At 43.2% G+C, this 24,610-nt stretch overlaps 1 protein-coding gene across 13 annotated transcripts in view; it reads right to left on the bottom strand.

Moving 5' to 3' along the window:
- PITPNM2 (phosphatidylinositol transfer protein membrane associated 2) overlaps positions 1–24,610 on the bottom strand; it is a 195,296-nt gene that overhangs the window by 92,553 nt on the left and 78,133 nt on the right. For all 13 annotated transcript variants that reach the window (XM_050924412.1, XM_050924411.1, XM_050924398.1 and 10 more), the window contains one exon: positions 3,044–3,217. In XM_050924412.1, coding sequence (XP_050780369.1) covers positions 3,044–3,121 — 78 coding nt within the window. In that variant the 5' untranslated portion in view covers positions 3,122–3,217. The remainder of the gene's footprint in view (positions 1–3,043; positions 3,218–24,610) is intronic.

The following is a 24,610-nucleotide window of genomic DNA, read 5'->3' as shown; positions in this document are numbered from 1 at the left end:
CCAGACCTTACACACATCACCTGATAATGGTTTCAGGCAGTTAAATGGAATCACACGCTCTGTACTAATCTGATAAAATCTTGTTTGTGGCTTCTGAGATAACACCAGCAGAATTCTGCTAACTAAACGTTCCACCATCAAAAGGCATTAAACCTGGAAGCAACTCTGATTCAACAATATTGTTAACCTGAGGACGTATCCCATAAGAATGGCTATAATGGGTCAGACCAATGGTCCATCTAGCCCAGGGGCCTCAAACTCAAATGACCACGAGAGGCTAGTTCATTGGCCCAAGGGCCGCATCACTGACACCCCCCCCGTGCTGCCCCCGGCCCTGCTCCCACTCCACCCCTTCAGGCCCTGCCCCCATTCCAACCCCTCCCTGAAGTCCCCACCCCAATTCTGCCCCTTCTCTTCCCCCAGAGGGTGCATGGGCGGTGTGGCAGGGGTTCAAGGCAGAGAGTTGAGGTGCAGTAGGGGGTTGGGGTTCAGACAGGGGGCTCATGGCAGGGAGTTGGGATGCAGCTGGGGGCTGGGATGCAGGCAGGGGGCTCAGAGCAGGGGGTTGAGGTGCAGGCAGGGGGCTCAGGGCAGGGGGTTGAGGTGCAGCAGGAGGTTTGGGTGCAGGCAGGGGGCTCAGGGCTGGTGATTGGGGTGCAGAAGGGGTGTGGGATGCAGCAGGGGGCTCAGGGCATGGAGTTGGGGGGCAGAGTGCAGGAGGACTTCGGGCTCCAGGGTGGCAGCAGCACACACCAGGGCCGGCTGTCGGCCCCGCTCCGGGAAGTAGCTGGAACCATGTCCCTGCAGCCCCTGGGGGAGAGGAACTCAAGGCTCCACGTGCTGCTTGCCGCGCCTCCAGGTACCTCCTCTGAAGCTCCCATTGGCCGCAGTTCCCTGTTCTCGGTCAATGGAAGCTGCAGGGTGTGTGTGTGTGCATGCACACCTGGAACCAGGGAAACACACACGGACGGAGCCCTCTACTTCTCCCCACCCCCCGGCAGCAGGGACGTGATGCCAGCCGCTTCAGGGAGCGGCGCGGGGCTCAAGGGGGGCAATCCTGTGGCTGTAGTTTGCCCACCGCTGGCCTGGAGGTAGGTGGGGAGGCGAGCACAGGCCGCAGGAAGAGGGCCGCGTGTTTCAGTCCTCTGATCTAGCCCACTATCCTCTCTTCCCACAGTGGCCAGCTGCTGCAGAGGGATCAAACAGAACAGGATAATTATCAAGTGATCCATTCCCTGTCATCCAGTCCCTGCTTCAGTCAGTCAGGTTTAGAGACACCCAGAGCATAGGGTTGTGCGCTTGACTATCTTGGCTAATAGCCATTGATGGATCTATCCTCCATGAACTTCTTTTTTAACCCGGTTATACTTCTGGCAACGAGTTCTACAGGTTTACTGTGCATTGTGAGAAAGAAGAGCTACCTTTTGTGTTAAGCCTGCTGCCTATTAATTTCAGCGGGTGACTACTGGTTCCTGTGTTATGTGAAGACATAAATAACACTTCCTTATTCACTGACTCCACACTATTCATGATTTTATAGATCTCTCTTATCACCCAAGTCATCTTTCTTCTAAGCTAACCAGTTTCAGTGTTTTTCATCTCTCCTCAGACAGAAGCTGTACCATACACCAGATCATTCCTGTTGCCCTTTTCTGTACTTTTTCCAGTTGTTGTGTATCTTTTTTTTTAGATGGGGCTACCAGAATGGCATATGGTATTCAAGTATTCTCCCCAACGAAGAGTATGTTGAATCTCTCCCACTAATGAGACCATTCTTCAACGGGTTCCTTAGCCTGCTGTTACATTTGCATAGCTAATATGTTTGCCCCTTAGTATGATTTTTATTTAAACATCTAATCCAAATGTGATAGAAAAAAAAGTCATGAGAAAATAATTACATGACATTTTTCAAAACAATTTTAGCTTCAGGAGAAGCTAAAGAGAAATTAAGGCCCTTGAGAAAATGTTTACTCAAGTATGCTAATATTAAGTTACAAATCAATTTATCAATTTATATAAGTACTCAAATATTTTTGCCAGAAAAAAGAATTCCTTTGATAATACTGAAGAATATATGTTATGCTGTGCACTGCTTGGCAGTCAAGTCTAGCAATTAATTATTCTTTTTTTTTTTTTTTTTTAAGGGGCACTGTAAAAATAAAAATCACAGTATAATAAAAATAATCTCTCATATCTGGAATAATTTTTCACCATCTATGCTGTTCATTTTAGGTCCCAATCCAGTAAGGCAGTTAAGCACATGCTTAACTACAAGCCTCTGGAGCAGTCCCACTGAAATAAAAATGGAACTGCTCTGTGTGCTCAGAGTTAGGATGTGTTTTGCTGGATTGAGGGCATTTTTGCATTTTCTTCAGCTTTATGGGCAATGAAACTAGATGGACAATTTCCTTTTTAGTAAGTTTCACTGCTGGGTTTCTCATGTACCATCCTAAGGCCATTGTTTTTGGATTTCCATTTTTAGGAGGGGGAGCATGGACGACTGAGATTACAAAAACAAACATTTTGTTTCCTATTTTTTTTTAAGTTATGAAAACATTTACATTAGATTTAATAAAAACTAAATTTTGTGCCTAAGCTAAGATGACAGGATCTGTGTGCTTACATACAATTATTAAAGAAATAGTATGTAAGTCATGTGCTAAGCTCTTTTTAGTTTGCCTTTTGAAAGTTATAATGAACTAATTTTTCCACATCAAAATTAAGGTCCAGTGCCTCCCTACACAGGAATAACCTACCCAAAGTGTGATACTTCCCAAGTTTGTACTAGATCTGTTTACTTCCAATTTTCTTTTAAGAGAGGAAGTTTTGCCAGTTTAAGGACAGCAGGATCCAGCCTTTATGGTCAAATAAATTTTAAAAGCAAAACTGCATTAAAAAAAGTTAGCTGAAAAGTCTGCCAGAAACACCAGATTATTATGTTCTTCATCAAGACATAACTTTTTGCACAGGAAGTGAAGACCAAAATATCATGTGTGTAAATCAGTGTGGGCCCATGAGTATGTCTGTTTGAACCATTACTAACCTGTATCATGTACAGCTGGGCAATCCGATACTCTTCCACACTCATTGGAATTGGAATACGATATTCCTTTATAAGCATCTTGAAGTCCAAGCCTTTTTGTCTGTTCAGAAATGCAATCCAGATATTTCTAGTAGAGACTCCTTAAATAATGGTAAATGAGTGCATTGAGCACCCCTGAAATAAAAGCAGAGAGATGCAATTACTTTCTGCACTGATTAAATGTAATAATTTAATCTCTAGAGACATTAATTTTTCTTAAAACAAGGAAGAAAAATCCCTTGATTGTTACTCTGGAACCGGTATCAAGTTGAACAGACTCTTTTAGAAGAATTTTTATTTGCTGCAGGGGACACCCTCAAAGCTATTGCCCTAGGGACCTTCGCCACCATATCAATCAGATTTTTCTATGTAACATCTCCATGGCTGAGATATGACACAGCTGAAAATGAGAAAGTGAAGCTTTTGTTGTAGGACAATAATGTCTCTCTCCAATGTCAGTGACACATCAGAGATGCAGCCACTCAGAGACCTCAGATCTTCTTATCCTCTTACAGGATTGCTCTGCAGCTAACAAAAGAGACTAATTAGGAGACTTCCTCAGCCCTCGGTAACACCACATTGGAGAACTTAAATTGGACTCTAACAAAGAGGTCTGTAAAAACGTACTTTTCTTCCCATTATTATTAACAGCATCCATTCTCTTTTCCCTCCAATGAAGTCCAGGGATGAAATCCTCCCTCAGTTGAAATCAATAGCAGAACTTGTTTTACACACCCATAGCATAAGTTAACAGCATTAGATCAAACTTCAAGTCAGAAAATAAGTCCTACAATACACAGCTTCTGTGCAATTTAAAAGAAAACAGGACTGATCAACAGAGGGCTAAGACAGCAACTTTCGGAGTACCACCAGCACACGGCAGATGAGGGGTATCGGCTGCAGCAGTACAAAACATAGAAATGGAGAGAAGAAAGGTGAGGAGAGGAGGGAGCAAAGAACACTGAATCGTGACTGCAAAACTCCCTCTGGCAGTCAGACGTGTAAATCTGTCTAGTAGTCCCATGGGCAGATTATCCAAGATAACACCGACCTCAGCAGCATTTTTGGGATAACATTGTCACTAGAATAAATGATTTTTAAAAACAGTTTCCCCAGCACATAAACCCCAAATGCCGTTCCTTCTACAGCAAGCATACATGCTTCTTGTCACATCTGCTTAGTGAAACTGTTCCAATTAATTCTCGCAAAAAACAGAGGAAAAATCCCTTTATTGTGTTTACAAGGAGACAGAAAAAAAGCTGCGTAGGGGACCTTAAATCTTTTGAGTAACTGACTTTCTAACCTGAATAATGTTCTTTTAACCTAGATTTTTTTATCTGGTTACATTACATGTATTTTTTCATAAAAGAACATCAATTGAAAAGCAGAGAAAAAATTGTTTAATGACTCATTCACAGGGTGAGAAATTTCAGGATCTTACACTTGCTTATAGAAGTAACAGTTTTCAGAGTGGTAGCCATGTTAATCTGTATCAGCAAAAACAATGAGGAGTCTTTGTGGCACCTTAGAGGCTAACAAATTTATTTGGGCTTGAGCTTTCATAGGCTAAAACCTACTTCATCAGATGCATGGAGTGGAAAACACAGTAAGAAGTGTGTGTGTAATGGGTCACTACAAAAAGTAATTTTTCCCTCTGCTGATACTCACACCTTATTGTCAACGTTGGAAATAGCCGACCTCCACCTTGACTGCATTGGCCTCTTTAGCACTACAAAAGTAATTTTCCCTCTCTTGATATTCACCCCTTCTTGTCAACTGTTGAGAATAGGCCACTTCCACCTTAATTGAATTGGCCGGGTTAGCACTGACCCCACACTTGGTAAGGCAACTCCCATCTTTTCATGTGCTGTATATATATGCGCGCACACACACACACCCCTTACTGTATTTTCCACTCCATGCATCTGATGAAGTGGGTTTTAGCCCACGAAAGCTTATGCCCAAATAAATTTGTTAGTCTCTAAGGTGCCACAAGGACTCCTCATTATTTTTACAGAAGTAAGATACTATACTTATACAAAAGAAATAACATGCTTCTATAACATGTACTTCCATTTCTCATTTCAAAATCAGGTGAATATTGGTTTGCAATATTTATTGTGTATATGTAGAAAGTTAGAATAAGATGTTCTACTACTAGACAAGATTTTTAACCCCCTCAAACAAAACAGAGGAAGTAAAAACCGTTAATGTTTCCATACTCAAAGAACAAAACACGTACTTTCAATCTGAACGATTTTAGATTAATGAAAACAACAAGAACTCCATGTAAAGTCTCCATGAGAATGCACACTGTACGACTCTTGTAACAGCTGCTGTGACTGATGACAATCTGGCTGCTGTCCCTGAAGAGAGGCAGTCTTTAGAAATGCGAAGGTGCAGTACATGGAAAATAAAGGCATTTCAAGATTGATACCACAGAAAAACTATGTACACGAGGGCAAAACGTTTGGTAAACTTACTGTAATAACTCCAAGAAAAGCCTGGCTGAGTTCTCCGACCTCAAAGGATTCCACCTACACTAAACGTTAGCTTCCAAATTCACATGTTTTTGCTAACAGAGGCCAGAGCTGTTCAGTAGAGGGAAAGCACAGTCCACAAGCTCATTACACAGCAAGATGCCTGCCTAGCTTAATACAGATAATACATTAAATCCTAAAATTCGCTTTAGTGATAGTGAGCCCACAAAAGCCACGTGATCTAGTGAATTAAACAGAGGGCAGGAAGCCTAGGAGCACTGAGTTCCTGTCCCACCATTCTCACTGAGAGCCCCTAATGATACTTGGCACTTACACTGCACTTAATTGACATTAAATAAGGCTTGGCGATACTAAATGATATGCCCAAATCACAGAGTATATGAGCATCAGAACCAGGATTAGAACCCAGGCTCTTCCTCACTCCTGTCTTGTGCCTAAACCACACTGTGCCATGCCAAGAAGCAAGTTTAGGCCCAATCCTGCAAACACCTACACACATTCCTGAGTTTATGCAATGGGCATATTAACACTGAACACACTTGTGTAAGTGTTAGCAGGATGGGGGTGGAAGGTTGCTGGGGTATTTACATAGGGCTCTAAGTCTTTTTTATTATTTTTATTATTGAGAGACGGTAATAAAACAAACCTATCTCACTGCTCACTGACTTGCCCAGAATAATTACCTGCTTGGCACTGAATTTTAAATGATTTTTTTCCCATTTTTAATTCTGTTTCATGCCATTTTATTGCTTTTAAATTATTATTATTATTCCTGTCAGCGCAACCCCAGGAAAAATTTCCCTGACATGACAGACCCTGCGGGGAATACTTCTGTCAAGCACACATGTGTGTGCACTCTACCAAAATAATTTCTCTGGCAGGCTAATCCACTAGGAGAACATTCCAGAATGGGGTGTGGATAACCTTAAGAGGCTTTTAATTAATGTTATGGAACAAAGCAATAATATTTAATAGAGATAGGCCCTGAACAACACCCTCCCCCCCCCAAGATCAGAATGGACCTGACCTTCCAAGGAAAAGCTGGTATCCGAACTTTTAAAGCAGGAGTTCACCTGAGATTTAACATAACATTTGGTTGCTTGTGTGGGGTGGAACGGTGTAGTCTACATAGTGATCTTTTAAAAGGTAAGTTAAAATCTTTTTCAGATGCTTTGAAATGGTGTCACACGCATGTAGGGTGCATCCATCACCTGCCTGTCTTCGCTCACTTGTTAAAAAAAGGGTATTTCAGTTGATTATAAGAGATGAATAAAACAAAAGAGCATCTGAGGAGCAATAAAATGGCAGGATACAGGTACCGGGATGAAGAAAAAGTGTTTATAATTCAGTGCCAGACAGATAATAAATAATAATTTAGACAGATTCAGGCAACCAACACACAAGATGGTTTGTTTTACTGCATCCTTAAAAAAAAAAAAAAAGAAAAAGGCCTTAGGGCCGCAAGCACATACAGTAGCAGCCATCAGCAGCCTCAACTTGCACGTGGTCTTTGAGTGTCAGGCCCCCCTTGAATAGCCTGTCTTGGTTACAGAAATGGGTAGCGATCTAGCTCACATCTCAGTTTTTATGAGAGATGAGCAAGCCCTCGCTGCAAAGCTCCCCTCCAGGTATGGCCTTTCTAAAAGTTCAGTGTGTTCAGAGCCAAAGTTTGTCCCAATATGCGACTGACAAGTCTCCTGTTGCCTAGAACCACCAAACACTCCCCAAAAGAGCAGGACCAGAGGATCTGCCCACCTGGACTGTACTTTTCTGAATTCCTCCTGTGGCTCTGTTCCACTGCTTGGGTCCCATCCTTAAGGAAGCCTGCCATGGCAGTTGCATACACATCCTCCACAAAACATAGTCTAAAGAAGCAACTACCTTTCTGAAGGAAACTGAGCTGAAATGCCAGATTTCATTTTCAACCTCAAGCTATGCATGCCAGGGAGCAAATGTACCCAGGATTAGGATCAGCAGCTTGGTCCTGAGGGAGGGACATCAAGCACTCAGCACACATAAAGCCAATTTTTAAGTCAGTCTGAGTTAAAAAATCTGGAAAAATTTGGAGTCTGGGCTGCCTTTAACCTGAAAAATAGCAACCTGTGTAAAACACTGCAGTCTGACTTAGTGGCAATCCAGGAAAACGCATTGTATTGGGAAGGATAAAATACGGATATTATCCAGATTCAGATGTGAGATACATTCAGTGCATTAACTCCCAATTTGCATGGATCAGCAGTGTTATTCCGAATTCACACTGATGGACAGCGGCTGTCCTTGTAAAGACGTTTTGATTGTCATAGATAAGCAGATAGCATGACCTTGGTATTTGCAGTATTCCCGGTACCAAGTATAGTCAATACTGCACAGAGGTAAAGTTATCTAAAGCAAAAACTGAAAGCTTTTAAGGGTGACCACCAGTGAGAGATCAGAACAGGGCTCTAGAGCAGGGCTGTCAACAGTCAATGAATTGGGACCAATGGTCAGTGAATTGGGACCAATTAAAGTTTATTTATAGTCTGTGGGCCAGGTCTACAGATGTATAGACTAGCCCAATCCACTGCTGAATCCCCACCACTAAAAGTGGGGGGTTGTGCAAAGAGGTGGAATATGGCCATTAGGTTGCAACTGAGGACGTCATTTCAAGAGTGGCTCTGGATTTTGGCTGTCCAACTTCAGGCATCTTGGGCCTGATTTTCCAAGGTGCTGAGCACCTGCAGCTCCTGGACGGCACTAAAATCTGAGGCACTCAAAGCTAGTTAGTAACATTAAAAAGCTGTGCAGTGGATACAGGTCATTTTTAGGCCCACTGCTATTTGGCTATTCATATACGCCATTACTCCTTTGTACACAGAACTGCAGTAACTATTTGCATATATGCCAGGCGCATAATTTTATACTTAAAAATAATTGAAGTCAGGCTCTTAAAGCATCGTACTTGGGCTTCAGAGTTAATACCCCACTGAGATGAGTCAAGTCAGTACCCCCTCTGAACTATAATTTCAGGCTTTGTGAAGACACCCTCCTCTCACTTCATTGAGTTCTGATGGTAAAAGTTTCCTTCACAACAAAAGGCTTGGAAACTTCCATTTAAAAAGAAAAAAGATTAGATTCAGCAGAATCCAAATCCATCAGCAGATGCATCTAAACACCTCAATCCAGCCCACGTATCGGTTGTTTGATATCAGAGGTTTGAGATGTGACTGCCACAGCCTCCCTGGCATTAAATGAAGCTTCAGAGACTGCAAAAGGGCTTTACTGAAGGACTGATGACAACTGAAACCTTGTAATTAGGGAATAAGAGCTAATGAGTGCTGAGACTATTAATGGCAGATACTTAAACATCAAAAGGCCTGAAGGCCAAACCCTGATCAAGCTGGATGGATGACCCTAAAAGGTCTGCATTGAGGATTAGAACAACAACAAAAAAAAACACAACATTTTTTTACTGTCTTCTGGCTGCTCAGCTTGTCAGTTGGATCCAATGTGGGAAAACCAGTCACCATCTGGTAAATTCAAGCTATAAATACCCATTATTGCTGTACCCCCAGCTGGGCTGCTACAAGCTCTCCCAGCTGTCACCTCAACAACTAATTTTTGATCAGCTACTATTTTCTGAGAGCTGCCTTTGCAGTACACAGAGCTCAGCTAGAACTGAAATGAACTAAACAGCAGAAGCAATAGATGCCCCATGCTGAAATTAATATTAAACATATTCGTTAGGGGAGAAATAAATCCTAAAAGCACAAAGCAATACAAAATAGCTTTTTCTAGCTGCAGGTAGGAGCTTTATCCCACACAATCTGAATTAAAAGGTGTACATGTACACAGACAGGGACACCCAAGATGTTTATTTTATTATTAATACCTAGCTCTTACATAGCACTTTTCATCCGTAGAACTCAAAGCACTTCACAAACATGGTATCATTACTTCTATTTTACAGATGGGGAAACTGAGGCACACAGAGGGCAAGTGACTGATTCAAGTCACCCCACAGCAGAGCTGGGAACTGAAGCCAAGTCTCCCAAGTACTAGTACAGTGCCTTATCCACTAGGCTATACTACTCACCTACTAGGTTAAGAAATGGGAGTGACTGAATTTGCCTCCTTTCTCTGCGAAACAGCTCTCTCCCCCAAAGATCGCACTATTTAAGACCATCAGCATTCATAACTCAAGTATCAATTAATGAATGGTAGTTAACAAGGAAATGATTGTAATATGGAATACAAACAAATCAACTAAATAATATTTCAGGGGGTTGTAAAGGTGTTACCTAGAGACCATTTAAAAATTCCATGTCCCTTGTGCTCAGAGTCCCTCTTTAGTTTCTGTATGGTTTCTTTATCCCTGAAATGACTTCTTTGTGAAGAGAGTGATATTTCGCATTTGGATCAGTTCTGTGTCATCCCCCTCCACTCTCCCCAAAAAAAAGTCCGTCCCAACTGCATTAGAATGTTCATTCGAGCCACCACATTTCAAGGAGCTGTTCCCTAAATTGTTTTTCTTTTAAAATCCTATCAATCCAGTGAGAGGTCCCTAAGGGGAGAGTGAGCAGAAAGGCAGACAGTATCACACCCCATCCCAACTCTATCAAGATTGCAAACACTACAAGTGGTACACGGACATACCAACTCTGCTGAGAAAGATAGTGTAAGGGTCCTAAGACCAAAGTTAATTTTGCTAAGTGCTACTTCATTCAGGAAAAAATACTGTTTGCAAGGGTTTGCTGAAGAACATGTGAAGACTGTGCAATTTTAAAAAAAACGTGATGTTATGCACGAGCAAGTAGATTAGTTCATGTAACTTTCACATTAGAAGTTGAAAAAACATTTCTGTGCAATAACTTTGTGACTACGAGAGTTGTTATAAACACCTACTCCTGAAAGTAGTTAGCATTAAAAATATTTTTCTCTATTTCTTCAGTTGGTCCACCTTGTGCATTTGACAGCACTTTTTGTATAGTCTCAGTTTTCATACATAGTTATATAGCAAAAAATAAACTAATTAACTGGAAATATCCATATAAACATAAGGGAGCAGAAACCAGCATGGTGTGACTTATACATGTTTAGAAGGATCTGTCTCAGCAAATGATAGTTTTTTAATTTAGTTTACAAAGAATTCAGGTTGATAATGTCCCTTAAAAAAATAAAAAAATAAAACACCCACCCCAGTTTCAAAACTTGCCTTAGATCAAATGTGAACATGAGTTGAGTCCCTACACAACATCTGCCCACATCACAGAATCACCACATAATTTGGCACAATCCAGTACCTCCCTGGAGTGGTGTGTTGAATGCAGGAATGGGTTAAGGTGCATTGGAAGAGCTGTCAGGAGGAAAAGCTGCTGCAGAATGCCTGCATACACCATATCTGTCTCTAGCCTGCAGTACAATTAGTCCCACATTTTCAGGACTATACAAGAGAAAAACAAAAGGAGATGTGGGCATGTTTGGTAGGTGATGCTATTAAGATGCAAAGCTCAGAACAAATTCACTCAGATACGGAACGTGTAGATAATGGTGCACTGGGATGCAGACACAGACCAGAAGACAATGCAAGACTTGAAGAAAACATTAAGAGAAAAGGCTGAGTTTACAGTACTTAATCTTTTTTCCATTATTAGATGCAATTTGACGTCACTTGTAGAATTTAAGAGCCCATTGTAAAGCCAATGTTTATTACAACAGAAGGCTGGAATCAGTCCAAATACAATACAACTGCACTGTGGCTGTTAAATCTTGTTATAGTTCACTGGGCAGCCAAATACTGGCTTGCAGCAAAAAATGATGCATGAAACAGTTTTTAATATGAAGCTACAATACAGTATCTTATACCCATTTCCATTTACTCTGTTCCTGCGACATCTGGGTACAGAATATTGTGTTTCTTTCTTTCTCTTGTATTAATGATGCTACAGTGTGAGCTCCCCAAAGTGCTCAGTTCAGCTTCTGGCATTCTAACTCCAAGGGGATTTAACAGCAGGGAAGTCCATTAGCCGAATGGTAGTTGGAAAATTAATGTTTAAGGTTACGCTGTGCCTGGAGGTTATGAAAAAATGAAATAAAGAGAGACATTACAGACCTGCAATACATAGTGAAGTCATGGATCAGTTTAGGGGAAAAAAATAAAATAAGTTATAATTCCCCCTCTGCTGCTGTTTAGAAAAAATGGATATAAAAAGGAACACCTCTGAGATTAAATGATAAATGCTTCCACGTGGTCTTTATTTTACGCACATTTCAAGCAACAGTCACAAAAATGTCACGAGCGCCCTGATGGAAGGCTTGCAGCAGAACCACTCTGGTGAGGCTCTTGCAGGCTCAGCTCTGTTGAAGAGAGCTACGCAGACCCCACTCTCTATTGTTTCTCGCCCACGTCCCTCCGCATCATGTTGCTAAAAATAACTGGATACAAAAATATATATGAGCAGCATTAAGAGAACAGTAACTGCAGGGGGTTGCTGTAAATAGGCATCGCAAACCTGAAGGGACACAGTAAAGGGGGGCATTTTTGGATCTGTTCCATGGTAAATCCAATGGCTGCGGACTGTTAAAGAAACTGCCATCTGGAAGCCTGTGCAATTTGTGGGCAGCACCTAGGGAAGTGTGATGCCTGGCCAAGAATGCTTCGAGATGGCTTTTCTAACTTTGGGTATGGCAGCACAACAGCTGCTACTGTATTTCCCTATGCAGACAGACATGTATTAGCTCTGCCTGAGCTAGCACCTCACAATAGCAGTGTGACCTCGAGCTAGCTGCCCTACTGCGATCCCACCGACCCCCTGGGTACGTACTCAGGTAGACAGCCCGAGCTGCTCTCCAGACCTCCATAGCTTTAGGCATTTGCTTGAGCTGTCTGCCTGCACTGGGAATTGCACTTCCCAGCTGCTGTGAAGACATCCCCTAAGATGGCTACGGAAGAATCTATTGCTCCTACACACTTCAAATCAAAGAGCTTTTGTGGGGGCCACTTGGAGGAGTTTAGGAGGAAACTGTGTGTGATTGTGTTTAGCCAGTGCCCTTTGGGCCAATGAAGGCTTTGTCTTCACTACCAGACAAAGATGTGATTTACTGTGAGATAACTCACATGCGGTAGCCACCCCGTGTAAAACCCTAGTGGAGACAAGGCACCTGTAGTTTTAACCATGACACAGGTAAGGGAGGTCAACGCCATACCCATGTCAATCACGGCTGGGGTTGACATCACCTAGCTACTGCACAGTCAGAATTATTGATGCCTTGTCTCCATTAAAACACTAACGCATGTTAGTGATCCCACCATCATAAAAAAGAAGAGCCAGCTCTTTTTGTTGTGAAACACAGCCAAATACTGTGGGGGAACCTCATCTCATGCTACTCGTTAGTTCATATGAAAACTTGAATCCGCCTTATCTTCACTAGCATTTCACTGTGCGTTAGCTAACTCGAGTTAAGGACAGGTCTTTTTGAGTAGGAAAATAAGACCTACATTAACAGCACCAAGTGAGAGAACTAAGAGTAGTAACAGGAAGGGCTAAGGGAGCAATAGCCCTCCGCATACACCTGCCCTCTTTCCTAGGTGGTGGTCCATTCGCCAATCGGAGTCTTCAGCCATGGGGCTGAGGAGAATGACACCAACCCTGCAGAGCTCCCAGGCTCAAAATCACTTTTAAAACAGGGGTTTCTGAACACAAAGCTGCAACAAAAAACGCAGCCTGCAATTGTGAAAACACTGCCAAGTGAACAGGAGCATTTCACCCTTTTCTTTGCTGCATAAAAGCCAGGATTAAGGTATCAAATCTGAACACTGCAGTTGTTAAAACAAACATTGAGAACTGGTTTAAAGACGGTTTTATAAAAGGAAAAAATATATTACACTCTCAACCATGGCGTTATCACCATGGCTTCACAATACTCTACACTGGAATCTGTCAGTGCGAAGTCTACCTTGCCTAAAGACTGATTAGGGACTGAGAAAGCATGCACAATCTATCCCACAGGAAAACTGCCCAGGTACCTAGAACTGCCCAGGAAGCAAAGGATGGGAGGAGACACAAATTAGTGGGGGCTGATGACTAATAATGGAACTGAGATTCAAAGTCTGTGATCCTTATGTCCTGCTGTGGTGAATGTTTAACATCTGTGTCTGTTGCTTCTTTCATCCGTAACGCCAACAGAATAACAACAAGGTTTCACACACTGCATAATGTCTTCAGAGTTTCAATCTCAAAAATAATTACTCTGAATATCTGTTAAGTGCCTTTTATGGTGATTTTCAGAAAAGAAGAGACTTATGTTTCCTCCCTTCAACACTGCACCAGGGTAATGAAGGTACATGGATAATCAAGAACTTTTACATATTAAATCAATCAATCAGTACATTTAGGGGGCTGATTCCCCCACCCCATGAAGTGATGCAGCATTTTTACATGTCAGATCTTATTGCTGCTGCAAATCATTCCTAATACTGACTGCAACATGGAACCCAGCCTCTAATAACGCCTAAATAATTTATGGGTTTCCAGGATATTTTCAGCTAAGCAGACTGCGAGCTGATGCAAAGGAGTCCAAATTGAGCTGCACTGGTAGATTGGTGGGATTTCTTCTTCTGGCTGTGTAACAAAACATACTGCTCCTCTCTAACAGCCCTCCTGCATATACGCCCCTGTTGCTACTCTAGGCAATACTAGGTCCTTGAACGATTTACACACAGGGTATATAATTTCTGTTAACTCCCAGCTATTGCTCATTGATTATTTAGGTTCAGAACAACAAAGAGGAAGATCGTCTTCTGGCTCAGCTATCACTAAGCCACTTTCACTCCCCTAATTCAAGGGCTGGCCGGGGGACCAGTTAAGTCCCCGGCATAAGCAAGAGCAGATATTCTAGTTTATGCCTGGTTGCCCATGACCCACAGGCTGTTCAGCAGCCAGGCTGAGTGGGTTATAGGGGTGCCTTGGCCATGACCCTTTCCCTCACACAGTTCCAGAGCAAGAGGTGAGTAGGTAGAACAGGAACCGCTAAAAAAGCTCTATGACACCCAATAATTCTCATCCACCACAGCATCACCAAGCAGGGCCCAGGGTCTGGCCCAATATCTTTCAGAAAGAATAACTAAGCCCATCCTGTTGTTGTTCTATTTTTATTGAAGGGAGAGGAGTTGAGTTGGTTGCCTCATGAACATGAGACAACTGACCGTTCTGTCTGGATCCAAAATTAGTATTTTAGTGCTGTACTGGAATGCCACTACAATAGCAGCAGGGTGAGGTTCGGCAGTTTTTGGAAGTGGAAGAAAGACACTTCGGTCCCAGCATAGACAATTGCCAGTCTCTGGTCACATCTCTGAGAATGTGCAGGCATATAGAACAGCTGCTACTGATTCAAGTTTTACATCCTTCAAACTTTCATCTTCTTAGGCCATGGCTACACTGGCACTTTACAGCGCTGCAACTTTCGCGCTCAGGGGTGTGACCCCCCCCCCTCGCGAGTGTTCCAAGACACAGCGCTGTAAAGCCTCAGTGTAATCAGTGCTGCAGTGCTGGGAGCGCGGCTCCTAGCGCTGCAAGCTACACCCGTAAGGGATGTGGTTTACGTGCAGCGCTGGGAGAGCTCTCTCCCACTCCCACTTCGCAGCAGTGCCGCGGCAGCGCTTTGAAATTTCAAGTGTAGCCATACCCTTATAAAACTTTGTGAAAACTGCTGGCATTTCACAAAATGGAATGGTTAGCAGCAGGATTCTTCTTTAGCCCTACTTATGTATGGCACATTCTGTAATCATTCCTTTGGTTTTTTTTTTTGGTTTTTTTTTTGGGGGGGAGGTTGTACAAATTCAAACCAAAAGTATTTTTATTTTTAAATTTTAATTTGCCTTTTTTTAAACCATGATTTATTGAACATCAGTTTGATACTTTACCATTTCTTATTCTTGATATGTGGTTTTTAACTGTTTGTTAACTTTTTCAGCTAATAGCATCTGCAAACAATGCCCTGGGTACGGGAATATTAGGATTTTGAAATTAAGCCATTTAGAACGTCAAAGACTATGTTTTCTTTGGGATGGCTCAAGGAAAATGCCATACTGATTTTGCTCTGCGCTCTCTCACTGGTACTAAGGTTTTACCAGTAGCTGGGGTCTTATGTGATCTTCAATCCAAACGAAGTACACAAAGCTCAGATGCAGACTGGTAACTAGAAATCAGCCAGGAGCTGGGAAGTCAGGATATGGCTGTTCACAATCCCGAGGGTATTCAAATTCTAGTTCAAAGCCATCTTTATCAAGAACCTTTTAAAATCCTAATTCACAGCAGAGCAATCACTGACGTTTCCACCAGAGCTTGCGCCATTGTTACCCAAAGATATTTCTAAAGAGCCAAAAACAGTACTGCATGTCTTATCTAGAGAACTATCCCATATGCAGGAAGCAAGTGCAACATAGGACTAATGCCACAAACTCCAACAAATCAACCATAGTGGATTAGCAGCAATCCCACATACGGGCAGGAAAGCACTGCTTACTTACATGATCTGGCTCTCTTCATTACAAGAGAAACATTTCAGACACAAATAATGCCCCTCCAAAGGTCTGATTCTCCAACAATGCCACATTAACAGCCCTCAACTCTCATGTGGCTACTTACCTACAAGGTGGATGGATGATAAATCAAAGTTTGCATATTAAAAAAGACATAGTAAACACAGTCTTGGTGCTTGAAATTTGACAAAAAGGGTAATAGTTCTAAGAAAACCAGTATAAAGTATTTCCAATTCCATCAGCCATGGAAAACTCCCCAGTAAGTGTGAAAATTCAGTTAAGGCCAAATTCCATTCTCTGAGCCATAGACATAAATCTGGTTCAACTCCACCCAAATAAAGACTCACTCCAGATTTGTGCCTCTAAAACAAGAGCAGAATTTGGCTCCTTGATTGTAAAATTCCAGAGGTACGGACTGTCTATGCTTCCTTCGTTGATGCTTTGAGGACAATGATGATGGCTCAAGAATAAACACAATTAGAAGAGCACCAAAGGTAAGAGTTGAAGGTAATGAAGATAAACATTTAGTTCAGAGTAAACCAGTGTTTCCTAGAGGGCCTGATCTTTAAGGAGGTCACAGATCAATATGGGCTTACCCCAGCAACTGCGGTTGCACTACCCAGAGTTCTGAAAACTGTCTGGAAACATTTGCTCCACTGTATGCACCAGGCTGTCTTCTGAGACCTATCCAATACCCACTGAAGCCAATAGGAGTTTCTCCCTTGACATCTGAGGCCATGTCTACATCTAAAATTTTGCAGCGCTGGTTGTTACAGCTGTATTAGTACAGCTGTATAGGGCCAGCGCTGCAGAGTGGCCACACTTACAGCAACCAGCGCTGCAAGTGGTGTTAGATGTGGCCACACTGCAGCGCTGTTGGGCGGCTTCAAGGGGTTTCGGGGAACGCGAGAGCAAACCGGGGAAGGAGACCAGCTTCGCCGCGGTTTGCTCTCGCGTTCCGCGAACCACCCTGCAAACCGCAGGGAAGGAGACCTGCTTGCTCGGGTTCGGGGAACGCGAGAGCAAACCGGGGAAGGAGACCAGCTTCGCCGCGGTTTGCTCTCGCGTTCCGCGAACCACCGTGCAAACCGCAGGGAAGGAGACCTGCTTGTTCGGGGAACGCGAGAGCAAACCGCGGCGAAGCTGGTCTCCTTCCCCGGTTTGCTCTCGCGTTCCCCGAACCGCCGAGCAAGCAGGTCTCCTTCCCTGCGGTTTGCTGGGTGGTTCCGGGAACGCGAGAGCAAACCGCGGCGAAGCTGGTCTCCTTTCCCGGTTTGCTCTCGCGTTCCCGGAACCACCCAGCAAACCGCAGGGAAGGAGACCTGCTTGCTCGGGGGTTCGGCGAACGCGAGAGCAAACCGGGGAAGGAGACCAGCTTCGCCGCGGTTTGCTCTCGCGTTCCCCGAACAAGCAGGTCTCCTTCCCTGCGGTTTGCAGGGTGGTTCGCGGAACGCGAGAGCAAACCGCGGCGAAGCTGGTCTCCTTCCCCGGTTTGCTCTCGCCTTCCCGGAACCACCCAGCAAACCGCAGGGAAGGAGACCTGCTTGCTCGGGGTTCGGGGAACGCGAGAGCAAGCCGGGGAAGGAGACCAGCTTGATTACCGAGCTTCCTCAGGTATGCTGGGATACCTGCTTATTCCACGGAGGTCAAGAAAAGCGCTGGTAAGTGACTATACTTGATTACCAGCGCTGGATCACCAGCGCTGGATCCTCTACACCCGAGACAAAACGGGAGTACGGCCAGCGCTGCAAACAGGGAGTTGCAGCGCTGGTGGTGCCCTGCAGATGTGTACACCTCCTAAGTTGCAGCGCTGTAACTCCCTCACCAGCGCTGCAACTTTCTGATGTAGACAAGCCCTGAGAGTTGCATTGGGCCTGCTGTGTGGCCACTGTAACTGAAATAGCACTCTTAGCCCAGCTGGCTGTAATAAAGTTCATATTATTTTGTTTTTTGAAGGATGATGGGGGATCGTGGCAGCACTGACAACTAGCATCCCCGCATTTCCCCTGCTTGCTGCCTGCAGTAACTTTACCTGCAGATTTTTCATAGTACTTTAAACTGTCACACTAACTTAATCCAGTCTCTAGATAAACATCTGTATAGGAAATAGCTACACAAAATTGATATCCAAGCCCCTGTGAAAAGGACAGACGCCCAGTGCTATTTCTTACTCATGCAGGTCTAAGCACAGGGACTTAGCAAGAAAGGTCTGGCTACAAGTTATTTTCCATTGTACAGCCTAGAGCAATATGTCTACCTGGCAAAACTCCCACAGAGCCTGCGTAGCGACTGAGCACCATCCAGGGTGCTAATTCTCCCCATAACAGCATAACCACTCCTCTGCAGTGTTCTGAGCAGAAGTATTTTCCTATCAAACATTTCAGACTATCAATAAACGAGAAACGGCGCAGCTTGCAAAGCTAGTCAAGCATTGGACGAACCCAGGGAACGCCAGAAAAGCTGTCATTTCAGTGCATGAGTCACAGGAGAAGCAGACTTGCCTACGGCAGGAGGAGGAAAGAGGCCATGAAGCAGTGCAAAGGGGTGGGGGGGTATTTTCACTATTCCCATTTGCAGAATCTGAATTAAGAATAAAGAGCTCCTAGAGCCCCTGTGGCAGCACAATGGATTCCATGCAGCTCCTGTCAAGCCAGGGGTTAAGTCCCCGTTTCAGGCAGTCGCAGGCCCCATAGCTGCTGCCAACAGTTAGGTTCATCAGCATTCTCCCCACGCATGCTCCCAGGAAACTCCTGCTGGTTATCAAGATAACTCGACAGCAGCCCCTCTTTTCCCTTGGCGGGTGGGGCTATAAACTCAGGAAGGAGACACTCTGATGGGAGCCTGGAGAAGTCCATATGGGTATGAACCTTCAACTCATGCCCACAGGCAACCAATCACAGCAGGGAGCTTGACCCATTGTCTCTCTGCTGTAAGAAGCCTGACCCTGCGTTTGAACCCCCGTTATTGCAAACCCTGGATTTATGTTTCATATCTAGCTGAAGGAAGCTTTTGTTTCGCACTGAGCAGTGCAAATTCATTCATCTCTGTGTGCTAGTCACACTCCTACTTGCATACCCTCCAAGAACGTAACCCAGCCTCAAACACTGATCAGGGAGAATGGAACAGCTTCCCGGGATCCTCTCTAACACTTGCTGGAGGCTTCAGCCCAACCCGCATCAATGAAGATTAATATTAAAGCTTGTTCTCCACATTTACTATATCCAGTGCCATAATTCTGGGGATCGAAGTACTTTACAGACATTAAATATTCCTCATGATAGCTTTAAGTAAGGAAATATTATCCTCATTTTAAACACTGGTAAACTGAGGCAGAGAGTGGGTAAGGTATTCACCCAAGGTCACCTCCACCCAGCAAGACAGGGGCAGAGCTGGGAATAGAAACCAAGGCTCCTGTTTCTCAGTACCCTGCTCCTGTACCCCGTAAACCACATTCACTCGCCAAAGGATATGAGAGCTGTGTGAAACAATGCCAATTCTCTCTTTTGGGAAGTTCTTTTTACAAAATCCTGAGGTTGTGGTTAAAATTGGGCCTGTGTGAGATCTCACCATCACCAAAACGGTCCTGAAATTACCAGTATTTTCACCAAACCTTTGTTCATTTTGCAAGCTTTTGGTTGAACACTTGTTTTCTGCAGCTATTTTTGACATTCAAAACAGCTAAGTTTGCATGATGGGGGAAACGGAAGTAGAGAAAAGGCATTTTAAATAGACAATGCACAAAGTGAACTGGACATGCATTTTACATGTGCCGATATAAACTGGAGACACAAAGACAGTGGATGTAGCTTACATAGCCATATTGTACTGGAGCGGAAGAAAAGCAAGATATGTATTTTTTGCATGCAAGCAAACTCAGGAAGCAAAGCAAATATATATTTATACTGGACATCTGAAAAGCACTTTTGCTTAATTGTTAGATTGTTTTTTTAAAATTCACCTCTCCCCCAGTTTCTTATCACAATGCCCCAATCAACTTCCCAAGGAACCCACATACTTCTCCCTTAGCCCAGTCATCTGTCTGATGATTCTCAGTAGCAAAGCTGAGCTTTTGCAAACCTCAACTCAAAGGACACCTGCAGCAAAGTCGATCATAATAAAACCCAGGTGCAGAGACAGGCCAGTTAGAGGGCGCTGATTATACTGCAGAAAATGACCCTGCCCGTCCCAAGAGGGAAGCCAGCCACACCTTTGTATATTTAAACTTGTCGGAGCCATTTTGAATCACAAGTACAGCATGTTTCAGCACAGTACACTACTAATAAACCTTTTGCAAGATTACACTCAATTCCGTATTTGTTTGGTTTCCTTGCTACAACATAAAGAATATTTAAACTGTATACTGCAGCAACAGCTGTAACAGGACGAGCTGGAGAAGGAAAGAAAACAGCACCTCTTAATGGAATCGTAGCCCCTCCATGTAGTCGGTACTAAACACCCTGAGTAACATCACAAATGACTCTGAACTGCTTTTCTGCCCCTAAGTGACAACTCTGCAAGGTGTTCTACTACCTGAACTGTAAAGAGGAGATCTATTGGCTTTTTTGTGTTATTTTAAAATTGTTGGTTCAGAAAACAAACAAAAACAAAACAACAACGACAAAAAAGAAAAACCACAACAGCACTGAACACTGCCTGAAAATAGAAGATATAAGCCAGGGACCAAAGGTTAACTTGGGAGGAAAAGGGGTAATATCTGAAGCATGCTTAGCGCTCCCATCACTCTAGTATCTAAGCACACAAATTTTGCCAAGCAGGGAAGGATAATAGAGTGATGGTGATCAACAAGTGCTGTAAGAGTAATAAATAATACTTAGCTGCCCAGACGTAGTGAATTCCTTGCAAGAATCTTAAAGCACTTTACAAACATTAATGATTTAAGCCTTGCAGTGCCCTTTTGAGTTAGGGTAGTATCATTATCTTTAGTTTGCAGGTGGGGAAATGAGACAGAGAGAGAGAGAGACAGATACACACATGGATGAAGGGCCTTGCCCAGGGTCACACAATGACTGGGTTATGGATCTGGGAATAGAACTCAGGACTTCCTGGCTCCCACTTCTAGGCTTCAGCCACACCACCACTTTTCCTCTCTCTAAACGAAGTAGGCTAAGTTCCATTGATTGGCATCATTCTGTATGGCCAAAGTAGATCCCAACACGTGGTTACCAATAAAATCAGAAACAATGTGGACTAAAGATGTGTTTAAAGTTACCCTTTAACACTTGCTGCCTTAAAACTTGGAACTATTAACTTCCAGAGAAGTGGATCGTTCCTGGAAAGTGCCCCATTTAAATGGATTCTACTTTCAGAACTAAGAGTTTCTCCTTACATCCCTGTATAATCTTCCGCATTGGCTAGCCCAACTACAAAAAGAGACTCCCCAATGCCACAAGGACTTTTCTTCTTTAAAACTGCCATCACCAAAAGGCACCAACCCTTGATTTTGGGTCACCTTTTAATATGGGACAGGGCCCTTCTAAATGGCAAGGATATCGAGGCCAGTATTTACAGTGTAGGCAAGATAACTTTTGAAAATTTCCCTTACTCCTTGGAAATGTGACTTTAGTATCATGAATGGAAATAGAACATTTGGCAGAACACCACAATATAACATGGCATCCATGGATGGAAGCTCCACTCCTTTCCCCGTGATACTAGTACTGAAAATCTGTGGAGCAGCCCCTTCCTCCGATGTGTCATGGACATTTTTTCCTAAATACCAATGGCTTCGGGAGATGATCTAACCCTGATTTAAATGGGCTCCTCGAGAGAAAGACTGGTGAAAATAATCCCTGCCGCTGATAACACATCATCAGAAGTGGTTAACTTGAACCCAGAGCAGTCACTTTAGCATTAATATTTTGAGCATACAGGAATGAATTCCTTTTCAAATGGTCAAATACACAAGCTCAGATTCAGGACCATACGTCACAGCTCCATTTTTGGTACTTTATTTTGAGTTGTTTTGCAAAGATTGAGGTCCCCAGAAACATTTTTTCCTCCTGTTGGCTACTCTAAAAATCTGAGATCTGATTTTGTTAAGACTGTGCTAGGTTTCATTCTAGAAAAAAACTCTTTAGAGGGGCAAGGCTGACCATTAACTATAATGGTTTCAATGCTATAATATATTAGAGACTTTCCCAAGCACAGATTTCTTATAACGGTTGACAAATGCTCATGTAATTCCATGTATTTTTGTTTCTCAAAACAAGCTGGACTTCCATACTCTTTTTTTTCCACTGTTCAAAACAAAACAAAATAAAAATCAAGCCCGCAATCCAACACTCAAGGGCAGCTCTATAACAACAATCCACTGTGTGCAGGGGCAACAGAAAGCAATTAGTAAAGATAGGAAACAGATTTCAGTTTCAGCCTTCCATGGCTAGTATAAACAATGAACAACCATTCCCCTTCCCCCTCCCCCTTCCTCCTGAGGGGGTCCTTTTAAGAAAATCCTGTACAAACCAAATTCATTGACCTCAGTCTGCAAAGGTCATGGCACAACTTTATTTTTTTTATTAGAAAAGTTACAAGAAAGAATGAATTTTGTGTCAGTTTGACAACAGCAGATGTTATGTTGCACCCCATACAGCTTTATGGAAATATGCTTATGAATGTATATATGACATAACTGGAATATGTCTTATTCTACATATGCCATGTAACATATCTATGTAAAGGTTATGAGCTACTGAATCTATTCCATTTGTATGCATGCATCATTTTTGTGTTTGAAGTTATGAATATTGGCTGTGTATTTGCTTGATTTCTAAATAGCCTGAGTAAAGCATTTGGTCAGCTTCTTGAGAAAGGAATGTCCAGTTAAGTGCTTCTTGATTGAGCACTTAATAGACAATGGATCTTGGAAGGCTCCAATCCACATAAGACGTCTACCTGAGGACCTTCAAGGCAGCATGTGAACCGTGGCTGCTACCTGTAAGCTATGAGTCATGCATGGACATGTGACTTGCCCGTGTGACTCCAAAACTCCAACTTGGAGCTGAACTTTGCATAGGAGAGAGGAGGGGGTCTCCACCCACAAGAGAAAGTCTATTTAAACCCCTGGGAGACCCCTCCATTTTGTCTTCAGCTGGCTCCATAGATAGCCTATCCACCCCCAAGGATACCTGAGAGAAACTGGAACAAAGGACAGTAACCATAGGGGTGTGAGTGATTGCGGGACCCAGACTAGAAGGAGACTAGTCCGTAAAAGGAAGCTTACTGGAATGCCTCTGAGGGTGAAGTTTTATCTGTATTCAGTTTTATTACTGTATTAGCCATAGACTTGTGCGTTCTATTTTATTTTTCTTGGTAATTCACTTTGTTCTGTCTGTTACTACTTGAAACCGCTTAAATCTCCTACTTCCTGTATTTAATAAAATCACTTTTTACTTATTAACTCAGAGTATGTATTAATATGGTGGGGGGGGGAAGAGCTGTGCATCTGTCTCTATCAGTGTTATAGAGGGTGGACAATTTATGAGTTTACCCTGTATAAGCTTTATACAAGGTTAAACGGATTTATTTGGGGTTTGGGCATCTGAGTGTTAAAGATAGGAACACTTCTTAATTTGCTTTCAGTTAAGCTTGCAGTTTGCAGGACGTGATTCAGACCTGGGTCTGTGTTTGTGGCTGGCACGCGTGTCTGGCACATCCAGGCAGGGCTCTGGAGTCCCAAGCGGGCAGGGAAAGCAGGGGCAGAAGTAGTCTTGGTACATCAGTTGGCAGCCCCAAGGGGGTTTCTGTGAACCAACTCGTCACAAATGTATTCTAAACAGGCATGATGCTTCCGACAGAAGCACAGGTACAACTAGAGAACCCAATCCTACCATACTTGGTATCTGGGTAAGTTTGTAGGATTTGGCCTCTTGTAGGACAGTGTTGTTTGTAAGCATTCTCGCTGTACACAATGAGAACCACCACTACAGTACACCTTTCTGCACCACCAGGCTGAGCTCTCTTTCTGTGAATACATCTTCTCAGTCTCTGTCTCTTGCAGTCTTCTGTCCATCCTTATCTGATTTACCTAGTGCTTGTGTCTTGAGAATTTCTTTATTCTTGATATTTTGGCTTCAGCTGTCAGTATATCAGACAGGAGGTATACTGCATGATCTTTGTGAGAAATTATACACACCCTTCATGCACTGGGGCATTACAGATGTATACACAGCAGACATATATTTGATGTAAACAGTAACCTAACCTGGGTTCTGGACTTTTAAAACATAATCATAACATTAAGATTATTGTGTTGGCTTGTTTGAGGGTATGTGAGTACTGCTGGCCTCTAATGGACTGAATCAGAACTGGTCAACTATCTGTCATAGGCCCTGTAATGTTAACAAACAATGGAGATTCCCCATTAATTCTACTAGTACTCTGTGCTTTTGGAGGAGGAGGATCTAGATGCTACACATTTATTGCCCTGAAGTTTTGAGTGCATCCATGAAGTCTTAAAGGCACCTTCCAGCTGAGGGTCTCAGAGTGCTCCAC

The sequence above is a fragment of the Gopherus flavomarginatus genome, chromosome 15 (genome assembly GCF_025201925.1).
Source record: "Gopherus flavomarginatus isolate rGopFla2 chromosome 15, rGopFla2.mat.asm, whole genome shotgun sequence".
Taxonomy (NCBI): domain Eukaryota; kingdom Metazoa; phylum Chordata; order Testudines; family Testudinidae; genus Gopherus; species Gopherus flavomarginatus.
The sequence above is the reverse complement of the archived record's forward strand: the minus strand, read 5'-3'. Positions and strand labels throughout refer to the sequence as shown.